General features: G+C 37.8%; 1 protein-coding gene across 2 annotated transcripts in view; it reads left to right on the forward strand.

Annotated features, from left to right (window-relative positions):
- The window catches only part of LOC112193503 (putative ABC transporter C family member 15), a 59,157-nt gene extending 55,927 nt beyond the window's left edge, over positions 1-3,230 (forward strand). The window contains exons 5-11 of one of the 2 annotated variants that reach the window (XM_024333681.2): positions 330-494; positions 910-1,204; positions 1,478-1,692; positions 1,797-2,102; positions 2,348-2,411; positions 2,492-2,731; positions 2,864-3,230. In XM_024333681.2, the coding sequence (XP_024189449.1) occupies positions 330-494; positions 910-1,204; positions 1,478-1,692; positions 1,797-2,102; positions 2,348-2,411; positions 2,492-2,731; positions 2,864-2,991 (1,413 nt within the window). In that variant the 3' untranslated portion in view covers positions 2,992-3,230. The remainder of the gene's footprint in view (positions 1-329; positions 495-909; positions 1,205-1,477; positions 1,693-1,796; positions 2,103-2,347; positions 2,412-2,491; positions 2,732-2,863) is intronic. The other variant, XM_024333688.2, reaches the window with a different exon arrangement.
- The last annotated feature ends 23,910 nt before the right edge of the window (positions 3,231-27,140 follow it).

A 27,140-nucleotide genomic window follows, 5' to 3' on the forward strand; every position in this document is an offset into this window, starting at 1 on the left:
TTTCATGGAATGAAACTAATTATCCAGATACATAGAAGCTGACATTCTTACAACAAAAAATGAAGACACTGACAGTATTTAAGCTCTAATATTGGTTTAGAATAAAATCAGATGTCATTGAATTAGAAACTAGAAGAAGCATATAGAAAATAACTAGATGCATGGGTCAACCACTAGAAATTTAATGCTGTGTATCCTAAAAGCACCAAGGACAAAGTATATAAGTCCAGGACTATTTTAGATTCTTTAAGTATATCTGTGTGTGTATGTGTGCGTGCGTGCGAATGCATGTGTCTTCAAAAGTAAATGTTCTTTATTTCATTTTGCAGGCATCCACTGATCAAAGTGTGTTAGATTTGGAAATGGCAACCAGATTAGGTTGGTGTGCTTTCTCAATAATACAGATTCTAGGGACCATTGCAGTGATGTCGCAAGTAGCCTGGGAAGTGTTCGTGATATTCATTCCTGTAACTGCAATTTGCATATGGTATCAGGTAAGGACTTCTAGCTCCTTTCAGTCTATAATCAATCTGTATATGAATATTTAATTTTGAGCAAAGCTAAAAACTCAAAAACAATTGCAAATTTGATTTGTATGGCATCTAAATATTCAAGTCATTAGTACAAATAAGAATATTATTGATAAATATTTTTAACCATTATATATTACATGGTATATAATCACAATACATAGTTCTAAAACTTAAATAATTAAAATTTTCAATGATCTGTAATGAGGAACATTTAAAACCACTAAGCAATGATATCAGAAAAACAATCTAATATAAAATGCAATAAAAAAATGCATGGTGTGAATGGAAACTAAATAACTATTTTTTCTAGCATTTTATGTGGGTGAATGCTCTCAAATATGACTATTGACTTAAAATATAATGATGATTACCTCAGCAATATTACATACCAACAGCAAGAGAACTGGCACGGTTATCAGGCATACAAAGAGCTCCCATCCTCCACCACTTTGCGGAATCTTTGGCAGGAGCAGCAACAATCCGTGCTTTTGACCAACAAGACCGATTTAGTGATGCAAACCTCAGTCTTATTGACAGCCACTCAAGACCATGGTTCCATAACGTGTCAGCAATGGAATGGCTTTCTTTCAGACTAAATATACTCTCCAACTTCGTGTTTGCCTTCTCATTGGTTCTATTGGTGACCCTCCCTGAAGGAGTTATTAATCCAAGTGAGTATCAACAGCATTCACAAAAACTAAAAACCATCATGATATTGATTATTGAAGGTGGAATCAGTTAATAATCATTATTTGGATGAAGGGAAATCAATTTTCTAGGAAAATCATGGAGCAGACATTATCATATATCTCATTCATTTACTGTGACTGTGCACTAAATTTTTACTTAATTAGTGTTCTGACTTTCTTAATTAGCAAATGAACTTTTGAGTTATAAGCAGAGCAGATATTCGGAACTAATTTTTTTTTTTTTCATACAAACAGGCATTGCAGGGTTGGCAGTAACGTATGGAATAAACTTGAATGTTTTGCAAGCTTCAGTTATATGGAACATGTGCAATGCAGAAAATAAGATGATCTCAGTTGAAAGAATTTTGCAGTACTCAAATTTAACAAGTGAAGCAGCTCTTGTAATTGAAGATAGCAAACCACCAATGAACTGGCCGCAAGTTGGAACAATTTGTTTCAAAAATCTACAGGCAAGTGTCTGTGGAAAATTTTAAATAGTGGGAGTTCAACAATCAACCAAAAGATTTCACAGACGTGTGTTAGACTCATCGTAATGCATTTAACTGTCTTGCAGATCCGTTATGCTGAACATCTCCCATCTGTCCTAAAAAACATTAGCTGCACATTTCCGGGACAGAACAAAGTTGGGGTTGTAGGAAGGACGGGCAGTGGGAAATCAACCCTCATACAGGCCCTTTTCAGGATAGTTGAACCTAGAGAAGGAAGCATTATAATTGATGATGTAGACATTTGCAAAATCGGCCTTCATGATTTAAGATCAAGGCTTAGCATCATTCCTCAGGACCCAACAATGTTTGAAGGAACAGTGAGAGGAAACCTCGACCCACTAGAGCAATACTCTGACAATGATGTCTGGGAGGTAATTATTCTTATCAGATAAGCAGTACCTGAAATGGCCTGGCCAAGAAATTTAAAACCTTTGAATCGAATTTTGAAATAGCACAAAAACTTTTAAGTTTTTTATCTATCCTTGGTACAGATGATTTAACTTCGTTGAAGAGGTGACTATCGTGTGACAAACACGCTTACACTCCTTTAACAAGCTATAAATGATTGGTTATACTTGCATCGTCTTTTACTGAAACTAAATTCCCAAATTTTCAGGCTCTAGATAAATGTCAGCTAGGTGATCTAGTGCGTGCAAAGGAAGAGAAGTTGGAAGCATCAGGTTAGATTCACTAATTTGGACTCTTATATAGAACAGATCGATCTCTATGCAATACCTTCTTACATGTATGAATTTGACAGTGGTCGAAAATGGAGAAAATTGGAGTGCGGGCCAAAGACAGTTAGTTTGCCTTGGAAGAGCATTGCTCAAGAAAAGCAGAATTCTGGTATTGGATGAAGCAACCGCATCAGTTGATTCTGCAACTGATGGGGTGATCCAGAAGATCATCAGCCAAGAATTCAAAGATCGAACTGTCGTTACAATAGCTCACAGAATCCACACAGTTATAGACAGTGATCTCGTTTTGGTCCTTAGCGATGGTAAGCAAAAACACACGCACACACATGCTAGCATGCTTGCTTATATACCAAAATCATAAACCACATGCACAAATTACAGACGTACACTAGGTTATTGAAAGAGAACTTATGAAAGTGATTTTGTGCATACAGGAAGGATTGCAGAATACGACACGCCAGCCAAGCTACTAGAGAGAGAAGAGTCGTTATTTTCCAAACTCATAAAGGAGTACTCAATGAGATCCCAGAGCTTCAACAGCTTTCCAAATCTACATAACTAAGAATTCCAAGATTCAACTAGCTTGAGGGATCAACAGGGGCCATGTATAATTTAAGAACCATAAAAATGGATTGGCTAGATGAAGTAGTAGCTGTTATAGTTCTACTGATAGATATAGATGCAGCATCGATCAGGAGATTTAATTTCTATGTCAAAATGATCACGATATTTCTCCGAAATTCGAGTATGTACCAGTATGTACGTAGGAGAACTTACCAATAAAAGAGTTCCTTGAATCGAGCGAGCTTGCACATTTTCTGAAAATGGTGAAGAATGTGATCAAAAGTATTGAAAAACCGTTCTAATAATAGTTTACTTACTGATGCATAACTAACTGGATCAAGTCCTTACATGATGGAATCGATCACTTTGATTTTGGAGAAGGAAACGAAGGACTCTCGGCGCTTTCATTATACAATATGTATTGAAGGTATTCTAGGTTTCTGGCCAATGTGACCTGTCAAGTTTTACCCTACCTAAGATAGGTAAGAAGGCAAGGAGATGGATTTTCAAATGAATATCAATCAGCTTGGCTGGAAGAACGTATTATTTTGATCAAACATCTTTTTGTAATTATTTTTGCTACAAACTTTACACTTGTATTGACTATTTAGCCTCTTTTGTAGGCTCATCTAATGAGGTATCATTGATCATATATTGTTGACTATTTGATTTTATATTGTGAGTTTGTTCAAGTATAAATTTCATTTATAAAGTATTACAAATATTCAGAAAAAATGGCTCTGACTCTCTCTTGGGAGGACTATCGTCTGTTCCTCTCTTTGGTGAGCGGTAGCGACAAAACCTTTCACCTGCTTCTCTTTTCATATTGCTGTAGCAATAAACCTATTCGTTTGTCTCTCTCTTTGGGTGGAGGAGGCATTTTTGCTGATGTTGGTAGAGATGGAGTGCTGGTCAATAGGATCTGGCTTAGGGGAGTTCCACTTGGCAATGATGGTGGATCTGCTCGCGAACGGATGAGTTGTGTTTGTGATGGCTGTGGTAGAGATCGGGGGACCGATCTGGAATTGGTTGTTTTCCAGGCTGTGAAGACTGGATGGCCAAAATTTATGGCAGTGACGCCAACGATCCGAAGAGTCTTCTCGCATCTCTCGTCGTCTATCGGCGAGGATCTCATGGTTGACGGTGGTGGCATGACTCTCTAGTTGTCGTTGACAAGGGTTGGGTAATTGTTTCTGCCTGTGATGTCAGCAAAGCTGCACTGTTTGATGCAGGGCTCGCCGCGGTGTTTCTTTGCCTCCAGTGGTGGCAACGGCGGCGTGGGGGGCGGTGGTATGTGCTGGTGTGTCCCTTCTACTTTCAACAGTAAGGGCGGTGGCAATCCGATGATGGCAGCATAGAAGATGGTCACTGGGCTTCTAGGGCTTGCGTTGGTGGCTCTTGGTGGGCCTGGGATCAATGAAGCTTGGGACTTGAGGTCTGTTATTGGATCCCTGGATTGGACTTTTGCTTATAGTAAGGGATTTTGGGTTCGACTTTAGATGTTGGGCCTTTTATGGGCTGGAGATGGAACTGCTTGGGTCTCTTGCTGGACTGAGGTTGTTTGGGGCTTCTTACTTTGGGCGGCTCTAATGAATGAAGATGAAGTAGATGGTGACACATCATCCTCTACTCCTAATGTTGTTTGATTTTTTTAATCTTGGTCGCAAAGACCAGTAGCTCTGAGGGTCATTTTACTTTATTGCTTCGGAGTTTCTAGGTTTTTGTTTGAAATAACAGTGCGTGGACTTCCTAAAAGGTGGGTGTACTGGGGGTATTTTAGGTTCTTACATGTTCTTGTTTTAGAATAGGAGTCTCAGAGTACTCTGAGGAACAATTATTTCTGTCGACCCTATAGAGGTGTTTCGTTTTTGTACTGCTTGCTGAATCTATATAATAGGTTGACCTCTTTTGATTAAAAAAAAAGAAGTATAAATTTCATATAAGACTAAAGTTTGGAGGGCCACATTTTAAGCTTTCGCACAAGGCCTTCAAAAAGTGTGAGACGGCTCTGGATATAGGTCATGCGAAAATCTGAAAATAATCCTACATGAAAAGGTGAGGACTTTCCTTACGAGTTTGTGTAGGATTTGGGTGAGAATTGATTTCAGTTAGGGAAAAAAATATAAACAGTACCTGAGGTAAGACCCATTCTAAATTTTTATACCTAAGTTTTCGAAACTATCACAATAGTACCCAAAATAACCAGCCCGACCCAATATTCGTACCTACCGTCCATGACGGCGTTAACCCACATGCTACGCGCCAAAATTAGATGGGTATTTGGGTAATTTTCTTACCCAGCCCTTGTCTGTCTCCTCCAGCGAAGCAGACCCTTTTCTTTCTCCGTATTTCTCCCTCTCTCTCTCTCTCTCTCTCTGCCCCAATTTCACCAGAACCTAGTTGCTCTGAAACACCAGCAACCATCCTCCTCCCCAATTTATAGGTGAGTACCTTTGGGTTGCTTTTTGCCGCATTTTCTGACCTGGGTATTGAGCTTCTTCGGCGAAACCGCCCCGATTCGTAGAAATTGGACTGCGAAAACGACGGCAGGGATGAGAGTGATGGGGATGTTAGGAGGTGGAGGCTTTCGTGATTAATTGGAGCGAAGACTAAGCAGTTGCGTCCTCATATCTAATTTTTTTTTTCTTATTCATGCTTTCTGGATTTGGTTGTTGTGTAGGAATGTTTGAAGCTTTTTTATGCAAAGATTGCATCTTGGTTTGAGTATTTTTGGGTTGATTTTGATGGAGCTGGATTATAGTCTTAGAAGCTTGCAGGAAGGATTATAGTCCTCGAATCTGTAGGTTGATCTGAAATTGGTTTTTGTTACTGTCGAAGGCGTCTTCAATCTTCATTTGGGTTGCTCAGCTCTGTAATTTGTTCATGTTTCTGGGTTTTGGGTGTTTAATGATGCGTTTTCACCATTGGTGGTAGTTGGGTTTGTGTGTAATTCTGGTTTGCTTTCGCAAAATGCTTGCTTGTTCTTGATTATTACATGTGAATTGTGATGGGGCTGCAGTTGAGATTTTGGAATGTGGTTTTGCTAAGACTGAGAGATGGAATGTGGATATAAATGACAAGAAGTTGATTTATGATGATCTGAGGGTGATGAAGAATGGGTTGTAAAAGAATGGAACTTCATGGGGAATTGATGTTCATCAAAAATCACCTTCAAATAATACAATTGCCTGATGCGAAACCCGTCATATGATAGTTATGAGTGATAAGTTCTTGGTTTTGCTTGATAGCATGTTTCTGTGTTTGTTGGATTTGAATGGGGACGAGACAGAGAGAACATCGGTTTTCTGGGTTTCAATGAGGAAGAAAGAGAGTATTGTTAATACTTTACTTTTTCTTTTTTAATTTCTCCCTCTTCATTAATTATTAATATTATTAATTTATTAATACTAACTTTAAAAACTTAACCACTTGGTCGGATTTACCCTTGAAAATATTCTACCTGGCATGTAGCTTAACACCGTCTTGGACGGCGTGTATGAAAGTTGGGTCGGATTGGGAATTCCAGGTACCATTGTGATAGTTTTGAAAACTTGGGTATAGAAATTTAGAATGGGTCTTAAGTTGGGTACTGTTTATATTTTTTCCCTTTCAGTTATGAAGCCCATTACTTTATCATGATATCTGAATACTCTCTCAATATAAGTTGTCTGTCTATATGACTTGAAATTCACCGCACGCTCACACGACAGGAGTGTTAGAGAATATGAATCCCGCTTGAGAAAATGGCACTTCATTCCTATAACCAGTACACGTGGCAAGTTATAATTCGATTGTGGGTCTATAGAACTATAGAAGAAAGACTCTATTGGGGGAGTTGTAGCTCTATTCATTCCTCTCCCATTGCCCGCCTTCTTCGACAAGCTTTAGTAGCGGTGGGCGCTGATGGCACTCAGAATCGTCCTGAGCCCAGTAACCACCGTCCGATCGGAAGCCACAAATTCCAACGGTGCTCTTCCCCCACGGAATCCAGACCCGTCGCCCCGACTCTCCTTCTCCAAGCCCTCTTGGGTCGTCCGCACCGAGGCAAGTTACTTCAAGAGTTTAAACATTTCCATACCACTCTTCTCTCTTCTCTCTTTCTCTCTGTTTTGGGTTTGCTGAACTTGATGTTTTCCTGTCAGAATTTTTGTACCATTAGCTTGTTGGTTCGATTTTGGGATATGAATGTGTTACATGTGACAAAGGAAACATAGAAAAAAAATAGTGTCTGGTTCCGGATTGAAAATTAAGAAGTTTTGATTCAAGTAGTCTCGGATAGTCATATGTAGGTGCTGTTCTCGATTCTCTAATGAATTTGAAACAAATAACCAAATCCAAATTCTTATCTGTTATTTTCTATCCACAATTTCCAAACACAACATAAGTTTTTTAAGTACTGAATCATCAGACAGTTTATGATTGTGGAAGTTATTCCGATTAGTTTGGTGACAAGGTTGTACGACATTACTGCTAAGGTTTTGGCTTCGACGTTCAGGAATGTGTGGGAGAAATGTAGAGGTGGTCGATGAGGTAAGAAAGAAGATGGACTTGGGGAAGGCCTATGATATTGAGTGGAAATCTTTTGGATTATGTAATTGGAAGAGAAAAATGGAGTTGGATGGTGGAGATGGATTACGGGTTGTCTGAGATCAGCAATGACTGGAAGATCCAGAGGGATCTTTTCTGCCACTGAGACAGGATGATCTCTTCTTTTCTCCTTATTCTTGTGGCCGATTTGTTAAGTAGGCCGATGAAGAGGCAAAAAGAATTCAGAAGTATTGAAGGTCTGTCTGTTTGGAGGGAAGACGTTAAGATTACTCATCTACAGTTAAGTGATTTTAATAAATAACTAACAACTCAGTGAAAAGTGGACTGTGAACTGAACCAACTTCTCAACTTTTTGGGTTTAATATTTGCCCCCTTTAACGGTAACACTTATGTAATTTCATACTGATCTTATCTTATGTGATTGTACCATATATGATTCCTTTTGTTGCAATGTTTATGTGTTGTACTCTTTTGTCATTTTGATCATTATTGTTATGAGTATGATATAATTATTAGCATTCTTATCATTAGTAGATAATTGCTGTGATATGATTCTGTTTATTATCACATAAGGTGTTGCTCATAGAATGACTGTATCAGCATGCTTTCTTTATTAAAACTGAACAATCTGTAAAGTATCATGCATTGATATTATTGTTCTTTGGAAGTTTAAAAAAATACAATGGCATAACACTTTAAACCATGGTTGCAAATATCCTCAGCTTATTGTACTTTTCCTTTCCTTCAAAAACGAATATTCTTTTTTTTTTTTTTTTGCCCTGCCATCACTCATTCTCTAGTGTCTAACTGAAAGAATAGTCAGAATTTAAAATTATTAATCATATAGATGCTTCTCAACAAATCCATCTGCGTGCACATTGAAATGATACAGGACCAGTAAAAGGCAAATAACAAAAGAGTAATCATGGTCAGTAAAAGCACAGGCTACAAAACAAAACCAAATTCCACACATGAACAACTGAATTATATAAGCTTCAATTAACAAAAGAAACACCAATTACCTGGAAACATGTAACCTAAAATAACAAAACACTATCAAATTATGGGAGTCAATATCCAGAAAAGTAGATGCACAATGTCAGTTCAAAAAATAATGAACAAAAAAAAATAAAAAAAAACATATAGGTCATAACTCCAGAACAACAGAGGAAGAAAAGAGAAAAGCTACTAATACAAAGGTAGACAACTAAAATTATAGATACATGCCCAACTTGTTACCAAAGTCTCTGGAAAGTGAATACAAGGTAACTATCAAGGTTATAAGACTAGGGATTATAGTTTCCTGAAATAAACAAGGGTTGCCGTTTGGTATCATTAAACAAGACCTAACGGCTAACACTGTTTGATCAAAAACCCTAAACACATAATAATCATTTAAAGCTTTTTAAGGGTCTCGTACATCACTTGTGGTTTACGGTTTAGATCTCAAGCTTTGAGACCCGCAAACCCAAGAGCTAAAGTCTAGGCACACTCTCTGAGGATAGAACCTCTATTTTGAAAACAGCCCTTCCCATTTGCATAAAAAAAGAATTTGTCTTCCCCTTTTGTTCACTCACACAAAGAGCCATCTTAGGGAATGACTTCTGAATACATATTCGTACAATACTACCTAAAATCTAAATAATCTTGACTACTTTCGTATTCATTTTATTTATATTTTGAAATTAAGTGAGGTTTTTAGTTAATATATGTCAATCATTAGATCTCATTTTAATGATACTCCAGTAGACTAAGCCATGCTCAAGCTACTCTATTTCTAGAAATCCCTTCACACTATGCACAGAGGACAGTAAAAATCACTTCTCATACAATAGGCTTTATGCAAAATTACTATTTCTCACCCAGAAACCTAATCAAAGGCATTTACAGCTATACCTAGATCAAGATAACAACTTCAGACCTAAAGATCAAATTTTTAGGGAAAATTACCATCTCCAACCATAAAACCCTAATCAAGGGCATCAACACACATACCTTGACGGGGAACTTGGATATTACACAGAGGGCACTCTGCTCCAAAATTGGTCCGATTGGGTACACAGGTGCTGCAAGTAAGACCCAAAGCAAGAAAAAGATCAGAACTTTGAAAATCATGTCAATCGAAGAAAGAGACGAACTTGCAGAAGATGTGATTGCATGGAAGCGGCCGATTAAAAAACCCTAGGCTGCAATTCAACAACAAAATCAAATATCAAGACTCAGATTCAGATAGCCAGAAACACAAAAATCAAAGATCTGTTGGTTTCTGATGAAATCGAAGACAGAGAGGAGAGGCGGATACGAACTAGAGAGGGCAAGTGAGCTCAAGGCTGAGCTTCTGGAGATGAAACTTGAGGGGGTTCTTGTTCATGTGCGGAACGACGCCGTCGCGGCAGTTACCGAAATCTGAAGAGTGCTTGGCGAAGGACTCGGCCATTGGGAAATGTGCAGAGAGAGAAGTGGTGAAGGGGTGGGGTGGAGTGTGGAGTATTATCAGGCGGCAGGTTATGTTCGCGAGAGGACGATGAAGATAAAGAGGGCCTGTCTCTCGGTGTTTTTTTTTTTGGGTATAAATTTGTAAGACTTAGCGCGTTTGAATGCCGCGCTTGCAAAATAAAACCACATTCATTTTGAAACGAACCCGCCTATTCTAAAGTTTAAGAGAAAAAATTGGAGGGATTTGTTCAGCTGAAAAGTTTTGGTCACTAAACCAAAATCACATGTTATGAAGTATAGAAACATCAATGACCCAACATAAATGGTCACTAATACTGAACTTTTCGTCATTAAAAATTCAACAATATGTGGGTAAATGAATTTAGTTAGTCCTAAAAGTGTTAGTGACCAGCTAGTAATAGTGGTCACTAATTCAATAGTATTTGTGACCAACATTGATGTGGTCACTGACAATTTGGTCACTAATGCCAGATTTTCTTGTAGTGATAAAAGAATACTGAAAAATGAAAAACTATTTAGAATAAGCCAATAAGGACCACTACAAAAAAGGAACATGTATTAAAAACTATTAACTTGAGTTCAGCAGATCTTTTATCCACCAGCAGCTTGCATAATTCAACCTTTAACCACACCACCTGCAGGTAGAACTTATATAAATCTCAATATCTAGTAGTGCATTTACAATATTAAACAAAAATTCAGAGCTTGGACCTAATTATTATGAGGCCAAAACCATTAAACAAATCTAATTTTGTTCAGAAACATATGAACAGCAAAGCTGAAACCAACAAATGCAACTAAATTTCAAATTTTCAAGTCAAAAGTCAAAACAGAAAGGCAAAAAGTGACAAATGCAATTCGAACCCAGAAATCCAGCAGGACAAAACAGATCACATATCCAATTTTAATCTCATATCAGTCATATGTATAGCGTACAGCAAAAGTAACAAATGCAATTCGAACCCAGAAATCGAAGCAAGAAAGATGGCAGCAACTTACCAAGCTTGAAGTTTCCGAAATTGAGTCGAAAACTGAAATCGAAGCTGCTTCACCTAGTAGAGTTCGAGCCAAACCCAGACTTGAAGACTGAAAATTGAATACCCAAAAGAAGAAATTAAGAGGAAGCCATAAATTGATTGAAGAGTGAAGACCCAGAAGCAGAAATTAAGAGAAACAAAAACCCAGACTCACTGCGCACCTTCAGTCCATCACGGCGTCACCGTCGAAGAAAGAAAAGGCGTCGTGCGGCTGTTCCTGAGAGAGACACACAGAGAGAGAGAGAGAGAGAGAGAGAGAGAGAGAGAGAGAGAGAGAGGCGAGCTTTAGTTGAAAACTTTTAGGTCAGATCGAGTTTCAGGCGTTTTAGCCTAATCAGGAAATTAAAACATGGTAGAATGGGGAGAAGAGACCAAATCTAGAGAAGGAGAAGAGGGAGTTACCTTTGTGGTGATGTTGCTTAGAATCAAAACTTTGGGTTTCTTCCTTTTTGGTTTGCAGGTGAAGAGAGATGAGAGAGGAAATGGTTGGCTTCTAAGAGATAGACACGAACAAGAAGAGGGGCCTGAAGGCAGAGTTACTTTGTGCAAGCCGAGTGGGGAGACAAAGTCACTAAGGCCCTAACTAAAGGCGGGTTTTTTTTTTTTTTTTTTTTTTTTTTTTTTAACTTTTTCACACAACGCATGTATGAAATTAAGTTGTCTGATCATGTACATGTTAAATTTGAGTTAAGGGAGCAAGGAGGGAAAATTCCCGCCTATGTGCAATCAAAGAAGCAGTTTTGACGTTAGGGACATACATTTCTCATTAAGACAACACAAATAAGTCATTCCGTTGTAGGAGCTTAAATCGTGTACCAGCATTTCACTCAAATATTGGCCTTTTTGGGGCTACTCACTCACATTTTGGGGTACATGTGATTTTCTTCCAAACTTGCACAACGGAAACAAAAAAATGCGTTGTATGTTGTTTTGCAACTTACTTTCATACAACATATACAACAATACTGTTGTGCAAGGTGAGTCAAAATTTCGACCCAAATTTGAGCAAGGTGAGGGGGAATTTTTTTTTACATTCAGACAACAGACAAATCCTTAAAACTGTTGTACAATAATCTTGGACCCAAAAAAATTGATGTACGACCTCCTTATACAACGCAAATCTCATTAAACCTGTTGTGTGAAGCAGTTTCAGTGATCACACAACGGAAATTTTTTTTTCGTTGTCTAAAAAGTGTAGTGTGATGCAGTTTTTGGCATAGTGTGTCCCTAATACACTTTTGTATGGAGGGAAGGATTTGATTTAAGGTATGTAGCTCATATTCTTAACTTGATTGTGAATGATGCATGGGTTGTAAGATTGATCACACTGCATATGAGCAGAATGAACTAGATATTATATATTGTATATACATTAGCTTAATGTAAACAAATTATTTTGATTATAAAGTACAACTGTAGTTACTTACATGTATATATATGTAGACTTAATTTAGTAATCGAATTAAGATAATGTGTAAGTATATCTGTTTTGAATTCAAAATTCAAAAGGTATGATCATTTGGACAAATCTGATTAAGACAAACAGTTACTTCGGCAGTTCCTTGATGGAAGGAACTGTCATGTAACTGCTGTTGTCACAACAGCTTATATATGTGAAGATTTCTTTTGATCTCTGCTAGAACACAAACACTTTCTCATCTGGTTTTGTCCCATCAAGCAAAAGGAGAAATACAGTGTGCATCTAGGAGAAGATCGAATGGATTGCAACAGCAATCAACCAAGTCAGTTATCATTCATATCTATTTATTTACATTTGATCTAAATCTGTGCTAGTTTATTATGTTTTCATGTTTAAATATAGTTGTAATCTTTCAATTGGTATCAGAGCAACTATGCTTAGATTTAGATTGATGTATACTTTTCATACTGAGATATATATTCTGGGACTAGAAAATGAAGATATTGATTCATTGAAATCTGCATGAAACATAATACAGATAAAGATTGATATTTTGACAGTTAACTTGTTTAGGACTATTTTCGATTCATATAACTGCTACTATTTTATAACATCGATGATCATATATGCACATTTATATATATGATAATGTTACCAAATAGAAAGACTACTGCGTATTTCATGTACATCCATAATGCTGCCACAGTAGCCATGAATATACTGATATATGCAATAGATCAAGTAATTTTCTTTTGAAATGTGGTCTGCATATACGTTCAATACTATCAAAATAGTTGAAACATGTATACAGATATACATTCATAAAGGAAACCATTAAGATAAATCTGAAAGTTCAATACTGTATCTAACTTCCAAAGCAGTTAGAAATCTAAATGAGACTTTCTGGTTTAATACATATATGTGTGGTAATAAACATCCATGTATCCTTGGAGATAAGTGTATTACAAATGATACCAACATCTTGAAAATGATATATGTTTACTTATCTATACATATAAATTCATTTAAATGTTTATAACATATGAATGTAACATTTGGGATTAGCGTATATATATCTCTGGTATATAGTCAAACTGGAACATATATATGTGTAAATTTAGACATAATGAGTGACTGATTTGAAACTGAACAATTTCAGCAATGCATTTCCCAATGAGCATCAATCAAGTTGAATTGCTCAATGGACTGAATTTCAAAAAGTGGAAAGGAGACATAGAACTCAACCTGGGAATATTGGACTTTGATCATGTCCTTAGAGAAGATCCACCTACTGAACTAACAGCAACGTCATCAAAGGAGGCCAAAGATAGGTACCTGCTGTGGCACAAACACAACAGGATGACACTGATTTGTATGAAAAAGAGCATGACTGATGCTGTCAAAGGAGGTATACCAGATTCTGAATTTGCCAAAGTGTACTTCAATTCAATTGCTGAGAAGTACAAGGTTTCTGACAAGGCTGAGGTTAGCACACTGATGAACGCACTGACTGGACAAGGAAGCATAAGGGAGTATATTATGAAAGGGATTGATATTGCTGCAAAACTGAAGAGCCTGAACATGAATATTGATGATCCTTTTCTGGTGCACATGCTACTGAATTCTTTCCCAGATCAATATAGTCACCTGAAGAGCCTCTATAACACACAGAAAGAAAAATGGAGTCTTAATGAGTTGATTTCCATTTGTGTGCAGGAAGAAGATGAAATGCTCAAAAGGGGAAAGGTAGTGAGCATTAACTACATTGCAAAGCCAAAGAATAAGAAAACCTTTGGCAACAAGAACTTTAAGGCCAGTTCATCAAAATCTCTTGTGAAGACTGATCTGTACAAAAACAAGTCTGTCAAAACAAATGGTCCAATGAAATGTTTCTTCTGCAAGAAATTAGGTCATTTCAAGAAGGACAGTGAGGGTTTTAAAAATTGGCTGAACAAGAAAGGTACTTTTTTGTTAAAATCAATTTTCACATTAGAGTCACATGCATCTGTTAGTAATGCATCTTGGTGGTTTGATACTGGTTCACCCATTCATATTGTTAATTCCTTGTAGGGATTATCAAGCAAAACAATCCCAAACAAGAATGAAACAAGGGTATGCACTGCAAGTGGCCAAAGGGTGGCAGTTCAAGCTGTAGGAAGTGTCAAATTAGTATTTAGGAATAAGTATGTTCTGGTATTAGATAATGTGTATTGTATTCCCTCAATAAAGAGAAACCTCATATCTGGTTCTCAATTTGTAATGGATGATGCTTTCAGTTTTTCAAGTAATAATAGGGCTATGTATTTCTATGAAAATTCATCTTGTTTTGGTGATGCTATTTTAATTGATGGTTACTGGCATGTCAATTGCACTAATGCAGCTATTCAAAATCATCATGTTTTCAATGTGTCAAAAACAGTTGTTGGTGTTAAGAGAAAGAATAAGCAACATACATCATCTTTTCTTTGGCACAAAAGATTAGGACACATTTCAAAAGAAAGAATGCATGAGCTAGTGAAACAAGAAATTTTACCTGCATTAGATTTTAGTGATTTTGAAACATGTGTGGATTGTTTAAAGGGAAAAATGACAAATTTGAGAAATCTGCATTCCAAAAGATCTGATTGTTTGCTTCAACTAATCCACACAGATGTTTGTGGTCCATTTCCTGTAAACACCATTTGTGGAAACTCCTATTTTGTGACTTTCATTGATGATTTTTCAAGGTACTGTTTTGTTTATCTAATTTCTGATAAGTCACAAGTGCTAGACGTTTTCAAGATTTTCAAAACTGAAGTAGAAAGACAGACTGAGAAACTCATTAAGGTGATAAGGTCAGATCGAGGTGGTGAATACTATGGTAAGTATTCTGAGAAAGGGCAGCATAAAGGACCTTTTTCTGCATATTTAGAACAATGTGGCATTGTTGCTCAATATACCACACCATATACACCACAACAAAATGGTGTTTCTGAAAGAAGAAACAGAACATTGATGAACATGGTTAGAAGTATGTTCACCAGATCAGGTTTACCAAAGTTCTTATGGGGAGAAGCATTGAGAACAGCAAACTACATCTGCAATAGGACACCAAGCAAAGCAGTCCTCAAAACTCCATTTGAGATTTGGTGTGGCTACAAACCAAGTCTGAATCATCTACATGTCTGGGGTTGTAAGGCAGAAGCAAGAGTGTATAATGGAGAAAATGATAAACTTGAATCCAAGTCAATAAGTGCCTATTTTATTGGCTATCCAGAAAAATCAAAGGGATTCAAATTTTATTGCTCTACCAGGCACAATAGAATTTTTGAAACACATAGAGCAACATTTTTTGATGAAGTGTTTGATCAGAATGCAAGTGTGACAGAAGAGACAAGCTTAGACAAAGAGTACAGCAACATGGATGACTGGTTTATTTTTCCAGAAATTATGCAGACAGGTACTCATGTTATTTATGAAGATATAATTCCAGAAACACAAATAGAAAATCAAACTCAAGAAGCTAATGTTGAAGATCAAGTTGATGGTGTTAGTGCAGATCAAAACCATGGAAATGCAGAAGTTCCTATCATGGAAGCAGAACAAGTTCTAAGAAGATCAGAAAGATCCAGGAAGCCTGCAATATCCAATGATTATCATTTATATTTGACTGCAGTTGAGTTTGATTTGGGGGAAGAAAATGATCCTACATCACTAAAGGAGGCTATGCAATCAGACAACAGTCACAAATGGAAGCTTGCAATGGAGGATGAACTTCAAAGCATGTCACAGAATGGTGTTTGGACATTGGTAGACAGAACTGCAGATTTAAAACCTATTGGATGCAAGTGGGTTTATAAAACAAAAAGGGATGCAAATGGCAAGGTTGAGAGATACAAAGCCAGACTCGTAGCAAAAGGGTACAATCAAAAGGAAGGTATAGACTACAATGAGACTTTTTCACCTGTCTCAACTAAGGATGCCTTCAGAGTCATAATGGCCCTAGTTGCACATTACAATTTAGAATTGCATCAAATGGATGTTAAAACTGCATTATTAAATGGAGACTTACAGGAGGATATCTACATGCTTCAACCAGAAGGGTTCATAGAAGATGAAAAGAAGGTTTGCAAGCTTAACAAGTCAATTTATGGACTGAAGCAAGCATCCAGGCAGTGGTATTTAAAGTTTGATGCTGTGATCTCTGACTTTGGATTTGAAGAAAACAAATTGGATGAATGTGTGTACTGCAAGGTTAGTGGGAGTCATTTCATATTTTTAGTCTTATATGTAGATGATATCCTATTAGCTAGCAGCAATGTTGGTTTGCTAAAAGCCACAAAAGATTTTCTGATGAAGAATTTTGATATGAAAGACATGGGGGAAGCTCATTATGTACTTGGGATAGAAATTAGCAGAAATAGAAGTCAATGTATGCTAGGACTGTCACAAAAGAATTATATTGACAAGATTTTACAAAGATTTGGCCTAGAAAAATGCAGATCAGGAAATGCACCTATTTCTAAAGGTGATAAGTTACATAAAGGACAATGTCCTCAAAATGTATTGGAAAGGAAATGCATGGAAAATGTGCCCTATGCTAGGTTGGTTGGAAGCCTTATGTATGCACAAGTCCAGATATAAGCTTTACAGTAAACATGCTATCCAGATACCAATCAAATGCTGGTCATGAACACTGGGTTGCAGGGAAGAAAGTATTGAGATATCTGAAATGTACCAGAAATCACATGATGGTGTATAAGAGAATAGAAGATCAAGAACTGAAAGTAGAGTGCTACACAGATGCTTCATACAAGCAGGATTTAGATGATTTGAAGTCAACATCTGGATACATATTCATGTTTGCTGGAGGAGCAATTTCATGGAAGACTAATAAGCAATCATTGACTGCCACTTCAACTTTCCAGGCAGAATACATTGCAATATATGAGGCTACAGCACATGCATTATGGCTCAAAAATTTTATTTCCAGAATGAAGGTAGTGGATTCAATTGAGAGGCCATTGGCTATATACTGTGACAATGCAGCAGCTGTGTTCTTTTCAAAGAACAACAGAAGAACAGCAGGGTTAAGGAATATAGATGTGAAGTATTTTTCAGTAAGAGAGAGTGTGAGGGATAATGAAATAGAAGTGATGAAGATTGGAACAAAAGAGCAACTTGCAGATCCACTGACAAAAGCATTACCAATTTCTGTGTTTGTTAATCATGTAGAAAACATGGGAATTTTAGATAGCATTGATGTTTAGAAATGTAGGTTGCTGTATGTTACTGTTAATAAGTAATGCATTTGATATTAACCATTTCAGTCAGTCATCATTAGTTCATTCATACATTTTGAATGATATCATTATATTCAAATATATTGCTGCATGATTCAGAGAATGTATACATTAATATGTTGCTTGTAACATCCCGAACCTAAATTCACCGGTTTACTAGTCATTGGGACGGTAAACGACCTTTACTTTCACTTTTACTTTCGGTTTAGTACTTTTAGTGGCCCTAAAAGTTGACTTTTTGTTCGGGTCAAAATTTGAGAAAATGTTCTTCATGGAAGTTGTAGAGGACGTTAAACCGAGCGCGTGCATATGTGGTACGTAAAAATCGGAGTTCGTATGTGAAAGTTACAAGCGAAATAGTAAAGTTACTGTTCATTGGTAGAAAGTATAAATTTGAATTTTTACTGTTGGGGCCGGTAACTTTCTTTTCCTCTCTTTCTCCTCCTCCCCGCGTTTTTCTTCCTCTCCTCGGCTCTTTCTGCAACTCCGGCCACCTCCCTCTTCCGGCCACCTGGTGGCATAAAGCCGACATCTTTGGACTCGCCTCCGCCCCCTCTTGGCACCTGTGGTGGTAACTCACGGCGGTTTGGCCGGAAAACGAGGCATCGGCCCGTAAAAGTTTACTGTAGCAGTTTGGGATTTTCGTCGATTTCCGGCGATTCCGGCCATCTCCGGCCACCAAACCGGCGTCGAAGGAGCGGTTTTTCCCATGGATCATGTTGCCCCTAGCCTTGAGCCACGGTTTGCAGTGTGGAGGTCGAATCGAAGGTTTGAAATTCCGAGTTACTATTCACAATTCGGGTTCAAACTTCTCTTTAATTGTTGAGGTACTTCCGCTCATTTTCTAACTTAGTCACAGTTGAAAGAATTAATGGGTGTGTTGAGAAGGTGCTACTGCCAAATTTTGGTGGCCATCGGAGATGGTGGCGGTGGCGGCGGTGCCGCCACTATGGGCGGCGGTAGCGGCGGCTAGGGTAGCTTTTTAATTTCAATTTCTGGCTAGTTAAATTCTATAATTATCATAGAGCATATATGTGAAGTTTGGTGAATTTTGGAGGAGTTTGGAATTGTTTGTGAATTTTCAAAGTTTGGAGTTTTGTGGTGGAATTATGGGAAATCCGGCCGTCGGATTTCCCTCGTTTTCTTTTTGGAATATGTAAATTGAGGAATTAGAATTGTGGAAGAGATTTGGGTTGAATTTGAGAAGTATTGGAGATAGGGATTTTCGGATTTCGTTTAAGTTCGTAATTATTATATCGGATTACCGTTTATGGAAATATAATTGTGTACAGGGCAATGTCGCGAGCTACGGTTAGATGAAGGAACTCGTCTGCGTGGTTGCCCAATAGTACTGTGAGTGGACGTTTGTTTTAAATAAGTGATGCATGCATTTATTTATTAAAGCTTGTCCTATTTTATTAACGTATTTTCCGAGCATATAAAGATAATTGTGAATTATTTCATGGAATTACTTTTAAATATTGTTTCTCATGAAGTATTTATGATTTATACCGGTTGAAAGTTTGGATATAAAGTTGTTATGCTCGGATTCGAATTTATAATTGATGTTGATTTTTCGACGAATGGTTTTAGATATGATTTTAGGATTTATACGATTTATTTTATTTATACTTGTCGATTTGAGATTTTAAGGGATTATCGATTTTTGTTTTGGCATTGGGAATGCCTTATTGATAATTTAAATTTACTTGTTAGCGTGTGGGACACGCGGTTATTTTATACGGCTTTATAAGTATTTCCGGGTACGGTTGGGAATCGTACCCGTGTTCTCTTTATACGTGGGACATGGGGAAGCTTTAAGGATTTATCAGTTTTTAACCACCATACCCAGGGTCGTTATATATACATATTATATTACTGGCTAGCCTATTAGTACTCCTCCCTACTTACTATGTGTTCGTAGGCGAGTAGAGGAGAGCATGGGATGCTCTAGAGTGTGGGACACTCCGACCCGAGCCAATAAGGCTCCCTTCTTTTGTATGGTGAAACTTCTTCCCCATATTTTATCGTTGCTTGACTAGCGGGGCTAGTCCGATTTTCACTGTAGCCAGCGGGGCTGGTCGTATTTTCTTGAGAAATGAGACTTCGGTTTTACGATATAGTTTTTGAATGTGGTGACTAGCGAGGCTAGTCAATTTATCGTTTTGGAATTCTTGGATTTAAAGTTAAATGTATTTTTCTAATTGTTGCATGCATCGGTTATTAAAGAGAATAAATGTGGGAAAGTATGAAATCCTTTTTCCTTTAAATTGTTTATTTTTGTCCACTCACGCTAACGTTTTTCGTCTACTTTTCCCTGGGCCTTTCTGTTTCTAATGCCCAGTTTGCAGGCAAATTAGTGGAGGTCGGGCGTACATGACATTTGAGGCATAGTTGTCACTACTTCCGCAGTGTAGGATCACTTGATCCTTTACTCCTCTGTTATATCCCTGTGTATAGTAGTATTGCTCTGCATAACCTTGGGATTAGTATTTTTGAGTTTTGTGTTTTGTGAAAGTGGAGTTGTTGGTAATTGGGAGCAGGGTGGCTCCAGGAGTATAAGGTTGGTTTGCTTGAAGTGTTTAGTGTGTTTTACAGGTTTTGGGTAGTCCATTTTAGAGGTGACTCTGCCGAATTTTTGGTAGAGTTATCCCTAAGGTGGGCCCCACAGGGCCACCTCGGGTTTCAGGGTGAAATTCGGGGCGGGTCCTGTCAATTTGGTATCAGAGCATTAGGTTGTTAGGTTCTGTAGACTCGTTTCTATTCTGTTACCTTATATACTTGGTGTTGCCCAGTACCTCTCGAGTGATGGCCCGACTGCAGCGGTTCCCCATCGTGTGCTCTTCGGTGCTGTGGTATTCATCAAGTGTGTACGGTACAAAGTTAGTTGGTTTTCTTCTGGTGCTATGCCTCTTGTACGCCGACCTCCTAGGGTTTTCTTTGCGTATTCGATTGGTTAAATATCATGCGCCTATCCCTGGTGATGGTAGAGTAAAACTACTCTACAGTTTCGAGTTGTGCTACGAAATGTGATTCGAGGAAAATGTTGTGGTTGTCTTTTCTTTGATGCCAACAAGTTTGTTGGGGCAGGGATTAAGGTGCGGAAACCAGAGTTCGAGTTGTGTTTGAGTGTCTGAGACGAGCGACAATAGCTTTGGGCTGTCTCTAGATGATATGATTGCTTCGGGAATCAGGATTGTGGGTAGAAATGGACTTGGTAATAATGGTGGTTTTGACTTTGAACCAAGTTTCGGGAAAGATATTTTGTGATGTGATTGGTTGTTAAGTATCATTTGAACATTATTGGAAGTTTTTGGTGGTTCTTTGGGAACCTCAGTGTTGGAACCCATTTACAGAGAAAATTGAATAATTATTCTGGGTTGTTATGGCTAGAGTCTTTGTTTTCAAGTGACTTTGGTCACTGATGATGGCAAGTGAGAAGTGACGATAGTAATTGAGAGATATAAGTAGGACGAGATTTTTAGAAATTGTCATTTTGGGTCGTTGACCTAGCTAAGGTGTATGAGCATAGTTTTGCTCGAAATAAAAGAGATTGATTTTTGATACCATGACTTATAGTTTTGTCTATCTGAGTCTTGGATGGTAGCGAGTAGGGAGATTAACAAGAATGGACTTTTACAGTTGATATGTGCTTGAAGTGCAAGAATCGGAAGAATGTTTAAGGTTTTATAATAGAGTTACGACTTTGGTCGGTAAATAATTGGGAGAGTTGGAATCAACTCTTCGTATGTGGTATTATGCAAATGGATTCCTTTGTTTATCCATTTTTGAGTGAAACGGTTGTGGGGAATAGTGATAGTGACATAGTTCGGTGTTCTTAGAAGTTCAAACGAAATTACTTTGTGATACGGAATCTGATTTGAGTTTTAAATCGCGGAGCCTTGAAGGTTGAATTGTGATAGACTCTTAGTGGAAGTTTGCCGGACGAATGGGTTGTGATATTATATTAGTGGATGGTGGAATAACTTTAAGGAAATAAGTTCTCTGTTGGCTCTGGAAATATTTTAAGTTAAGGCTTGACCAAGACTCTTGTTATCTTGGGTGGAAGGTATTGTAGTCTGTTTTAAGTGACTTTAAGTTTTTCTATTTGGGCTCTTATTCGACTTTCTCTCCAGGTTGTTTTGAGCAAAAGAGTTTTTACGAATTTTTGCTTAGCAGTGGCTAAGAGTTTTTGGTAATGCTTGAGGGCATATCTATACTTTAAAACTGTTGAGTCAACAAGGGATGCTGTGAATTTTGTTGGGATTGTTGCCTCTGACTAGATTCCAGCTTGAGGATTTTTTCCTTTTTAAATGTTGAATTTCTTTTCCTGTTGGTCAAGATTTGGATCAGATTAAGAGCAATTTCTTGTGTTGATGGATGCATCATAGTCCATTGGAGGTATGTGTCCATTAGAGAATTTGACACATACAGAATTTAGAACTTTTCTATAATGTCATACCTGTAGTAGAATTGTTATGAGGTGATGTTTGACAGATGGTTGGAAATGTTCTACTTGGAACAGGTGGAGCAGTTATGAGAGAGAGTTTTTCTAGTTATCTAAGGATGCTATTTTATTTAAGTTTGATCAGAATTTCAGTCAAGTATCTTATATTACGGATTGTGGTGTTTTCAGTGGTGAGAATTACATTGGCATATGAAGTAGAATTATCAATTGTAGCATTAGAGGACAGTGAGAACGACATGAATTTAACCAGATTTCTGACTTATGATTATTAAAGAAGTGTAGCCATAGTTAAGAACAATTTTAGTGATGCATCTCCTCCTAGATTTGAGTTTTGGGGCTGGAGTAGAGTGAGTAGTAACGGTTTTGCTTTGCACCGAGTTTCGAACGACTGGGTACTCGTTGCGTACCGTAAGTATTATCATGTGAGGAATTTTAGCAGTTCTGATTGGGGACGTTGGTAATTAGTAGATTCCTTGAAACACATTTGAGTCAGAAAAGTTTTCCACCACATTATTTTTATAAGAAATTTTCAAGAGACAATGTTAGTTAACCAGTTTGAGATACTATAAGTGTGGCCAGCAGGGCAACTATCAATTGAGTTTTCGTAGTCGACTTGGAACATAATTTCAAGGCTGGACCAATGATTTTTAGTTAGGTATCAGTGTAACGTAGCGGAAGTGTAGTGGCCCCATAACTACATGATTAAGAACTTATAGGTTGTGCGAAGCTACCTTTGTTATATTTGACAATTGTGGGATCTTTATGTGAATGATATTTGATCAATAATCTGTGCACAACAGGCAAAAGAGGAAGTGTTGTTTTGGGGTAGCTAAGTTAATTGTTTTGGACTTGTTGGTTAACAGCGACTATTTTGTGGCATATTAGTAGCGGTTGGGTTACCCCCATGAACGCACGTACGAAGGGAAATGTATTGAGTATGGAATTGATATATTATCACAATATTATTGGAGAACGGGGTGGATCTTCACTGTGTGACGTATTTGAAGAGGTTACGAATGCTACTATTTCGATCGAATGGTTTGTGATGTCAATACCATGTGCTATCTGAATTATAATCACGTTTTGATTTGCTTGTGTAGTTGGGATTATAGGAAAAATCTTTGGGGTTGTCAAAGTAGTTGACTTGTGATTGTAAGAGAAAAATTTGACCAAGGATAAGTCGACAAGCTTCAAGGTTTTGGAAACATTGGATGAGATATTGTTTTGGTTAGTCTTTTGGGGACTATGAAAAGAAGTTCATTCTGGTTGTGGGTTATATCGTTATTTTCACATCTTGGTTTTCTTGATGGGCGAGACGATTATTCCTTGCGGTATTCAAGATTACAGTGACTGGTCATATTTCTGCTTGAGGACTGTTACTTTTTAATGTCGATTCCCTTATTGTATTTGACCACCTCTTGGACTAGATCTAAAGTTAGTTTTTACATGAGTTGAGAGAACTTGCATATCGATCGTGCAATATCATCCCCACCTTGTTATGATCTGTGTACTACATTCGTTGGGGATGTTGCATTGCAGATTAGTATATGTGTGCTACCTCTACTTTAACAGTATGAAATTTCGAGGACGAAATTATTATAAGGAGGGGAGATTGTAACATCCCGAACCTAAATTCACCGGTTTACTAGTCATTGGGACGGTAAACGACCTTTACTTTCACTTTTACTTTCGGTTTAGTACTTTTAGTGGCCCTAAAAGTTGACTTTTTGTTCGGGTCAAAATTTGAGAAAATGTTCTTCATGGAAGTTGTAGAGGACGTTAAACCGAGCGCGTGCATATGTGGTACGTAAAAATCGGAGTTCGTATGTGAAAGTTACAAGCGAAATAGTAAAGTTACTGTTCATTGGTAGAAAGTATAAATTTGAATTTTTACTGTTGGGGCCGGTAACTTTCTTTTCCTCTCTTTCTCCTCCTCCCCGCGTTTTTCTTCCTCTCCTCGGCTCTTTCTGCAACTCCGGCCACCTCCCTCTTCCGGCCACCTGGTGGCATAAAGCCGACATCTTTGGACTCGCCTCCGCCCCCTCTTGGCACCTGTGGTGGTAACTCACGGCGGTTTGGCCGGAAAACGAGGCATCGGCCCGTAAAAGTTTATTGTAGCAGTTTGGGATTTTCGTCGATTTCCGGCGATTCCGGCCATCTCCGGCCACCAAACCGGCGTCGAAGGAGCGGTTTTTCCCATGGATCATGTTGCCCCTAGCCTTGAGCCACGGTTTGCAGTGTGGAGGTCGAATCGAAGGTTTGAAATTCCGAGTTACTATTCACAATTCGGGTTCAAACTTCTCTTTAATTGTTGAGGTACTTCCGCTCATTTTCTAACTTAGTCACAGTTGAAAGAATTAATGGGTGTGTTGAGAAGGTGCTACTGCCAAATTTTGGTGGCCATCGGAGATGGTGGCGGTGGCGGCGGTGCCGCCACTGTGGGCGGCGGTAGCGGCGGCTAGGGTAGCTTTTTAATTTCAATTTCTGGCTAGTTAAATTCTATAATTATCATAGAGCATATATGTGAAGTTTGGTGAATTTTGGAGGAGTTTGGAATTGTTTGTGAATTTTCAAAGTTTGGAGTTTTGTGGTGGAATTATGGGAAATCCGGCCGTCGGATTTCCCTCGTTTTCTTTTTGGAATATGTAAATTGAGGAATTAGAATTGTGGAAGAGATTTGGGTTGAATTTGAGAAGTATTGGAGATAGGGATTTTCGGATTTCGTTTAAGTTCGTAATTATTATATCGGATTACCGTTTATGGAAATATAATTGTGTACAGGGCAATGTCGCGAGCTACGGTTAGATGAAGGAACTCGTCTGCGTGGTTGCCCAATAGTACTGTGAGTGGACGTTTGTTTTAAATAAGTGATGCATGCATTTATTTATTAAAGCTTGTCCTATTTTATTAACGTATTTTCCGAGCATATAAAGATAATTGTGAATTATTTCATGGAATTACTTTTAAATATTGTTTCTCATGAAGTATTTATGATTTATACCGGTTGAAAGTTTGGATATAAAGTTGTTATGCTCGGATTCGAATTTATAATTGATGTTGATTTTTCGACGAATGGTTTTAGATATGATTTTCGGATTTATACGATTTATTTTATTTATACTTGTCGATTTGAGATTTTAAGGGATTATCGATTTTTGTTTTGGCATTGGGAATCCCTTACTGATAATTTAAATTTACTTGTTAGCGTGTGGGACACGCGGTTATTTTATACGGCTTTATAAGTATTTTCGGGTACGGTTGGGAATCGTACCCGTGTTCTCTTTATACGTGGGACATGGGGAAGCTTTAAGGATTTATCAGTTTTTAACCACCATACCCAGGGTCGTTATATATACATATTATATTACTGGCTAGCCTATTAGTACTCCTCCCTACTTACTATGTGTTCGTAGGCGAGTAGAGGAGAGCATGGGATGCTCTAGAGTGTGGGACACTCCGACCCGAGCCAATAAGGCTCCCTTCTTTTGTATGGTGAAACTTCTTCCCCATATTTTATCGTTGCTTGACTAGCGGGGCTAGTCCGATTTTCACTGTAGCCAGCGGGGCTGGTCGTATTTTCTTGAGAAATGAGACTTCGGTTTTACGATATAGTTTTTGAATGTGGTGACTAGCGAGGCTAGTCAATTTATCGTTTTGGAATTCTTGGATTTAAAGTTAAATGTATTTTTCTAATTGTTGCATGCATCGGTTATTAAAGAGAATAAATGTGGGAAAGTATGAAATCCTTTTTCCTTTAAATTGTTTATTTTTGTCCACTCACGCTAACGTTTTTCGTCTACTTTTCCCTGGGCCTTTCTGTTTCTAATGCCCAGTTTGCAGGCAAATTAGTGGAGGTCGGGCGTACATGACATTTGAGGCATAGTTGTCACTACTTCCGCAGTGTAGGATCACTTGATCCTTTACTCCTCTGTTATATCCCTGTGTATAGTAGTATTGCTCTGCATAACCTTGGGATTAGTATTTTTGAGTTTTGTGTTTTGTGAAAGTGGAGTTGTTGGTAATTGGGAGCAGGGTGGCTCCAGGAGTATAAGGTTGGTTTGCTTGAAGTGTTTAGTGTGTTTTACAGGTTTTGGGTAGTCCATTTTAGAGGTGACTCTGCCGAATTTTTGGTAGAGTTATCCCTAAGGTGGGCCCCACAGGGCCACCTCGGGTTTCAGGGTGATATTCGGGGCGGGTCCTGTCATTGCTGAGATCACATCAGCAAACATGCAGATTTGAATAAATTCCATCAGGATCATCTATGCTTGCAATATCGATTTCTACATGACAAGCATGATCATACTTGGGGTGATCCATGTAATTCTGTTCATCATGATGTGATCATAAGAGACTGATAATTTATCAATTGATCATATTCTTTTGTGATTCAGCTTGGTGAATATTAATTGACAGGATTTTGAAAACAGATAATACTTTAGATTCAAAGTGCACAATCCAGTTATAGTTTGCTTACAAGCTATACATTATATAATCCTAGTTCAGTGGGAGATTGTAAGATTGATCACACTGCATATGAGCAGAATGAACTAGATATTATATATTGTATATACATTAGCTTAATGTAAACAAATTATTTTGATTATAAAGTACAACTGCAGTTACTTACATGTATATATATGTAGACTTAATTTAGTAATCGAATTAAGATAATGCGTAAGTATATCTGTTTTGAATTCAAAATTCAAAAGGTATGATCATTTGGATAAATCTGATTAAGACAAACAGTTACTTCGACAATTCCTTGATGGAAGGAACTGTCATGTAACTGCTGTTGTCACAACAGCTTATATATGTGAAGATTTCTTTTGATCTCTGCTAGAACACAAACACTTTCTCATCTGGTTTTGTCCCATCAAGCAAAAGGAGAAATACAGTGTGCATCTAGGAGAAGATCGAATGGATTGCAACAGCAAT

This window comes from Rosa chinensis, chromosome 1, assembly GCF_002994745.2.
Source record: "Rosa chinensis cultivar Old Blush chromosome 1, RchiOBHm-V2, whole genome shotgun sequence".
Taxonomy (NCBI): Eukaryota; Viridiplantae; Streptophyta; class Magnoliopsida; order Rosales; family Rosaceae; genus Rosa; species Rosa chinensis.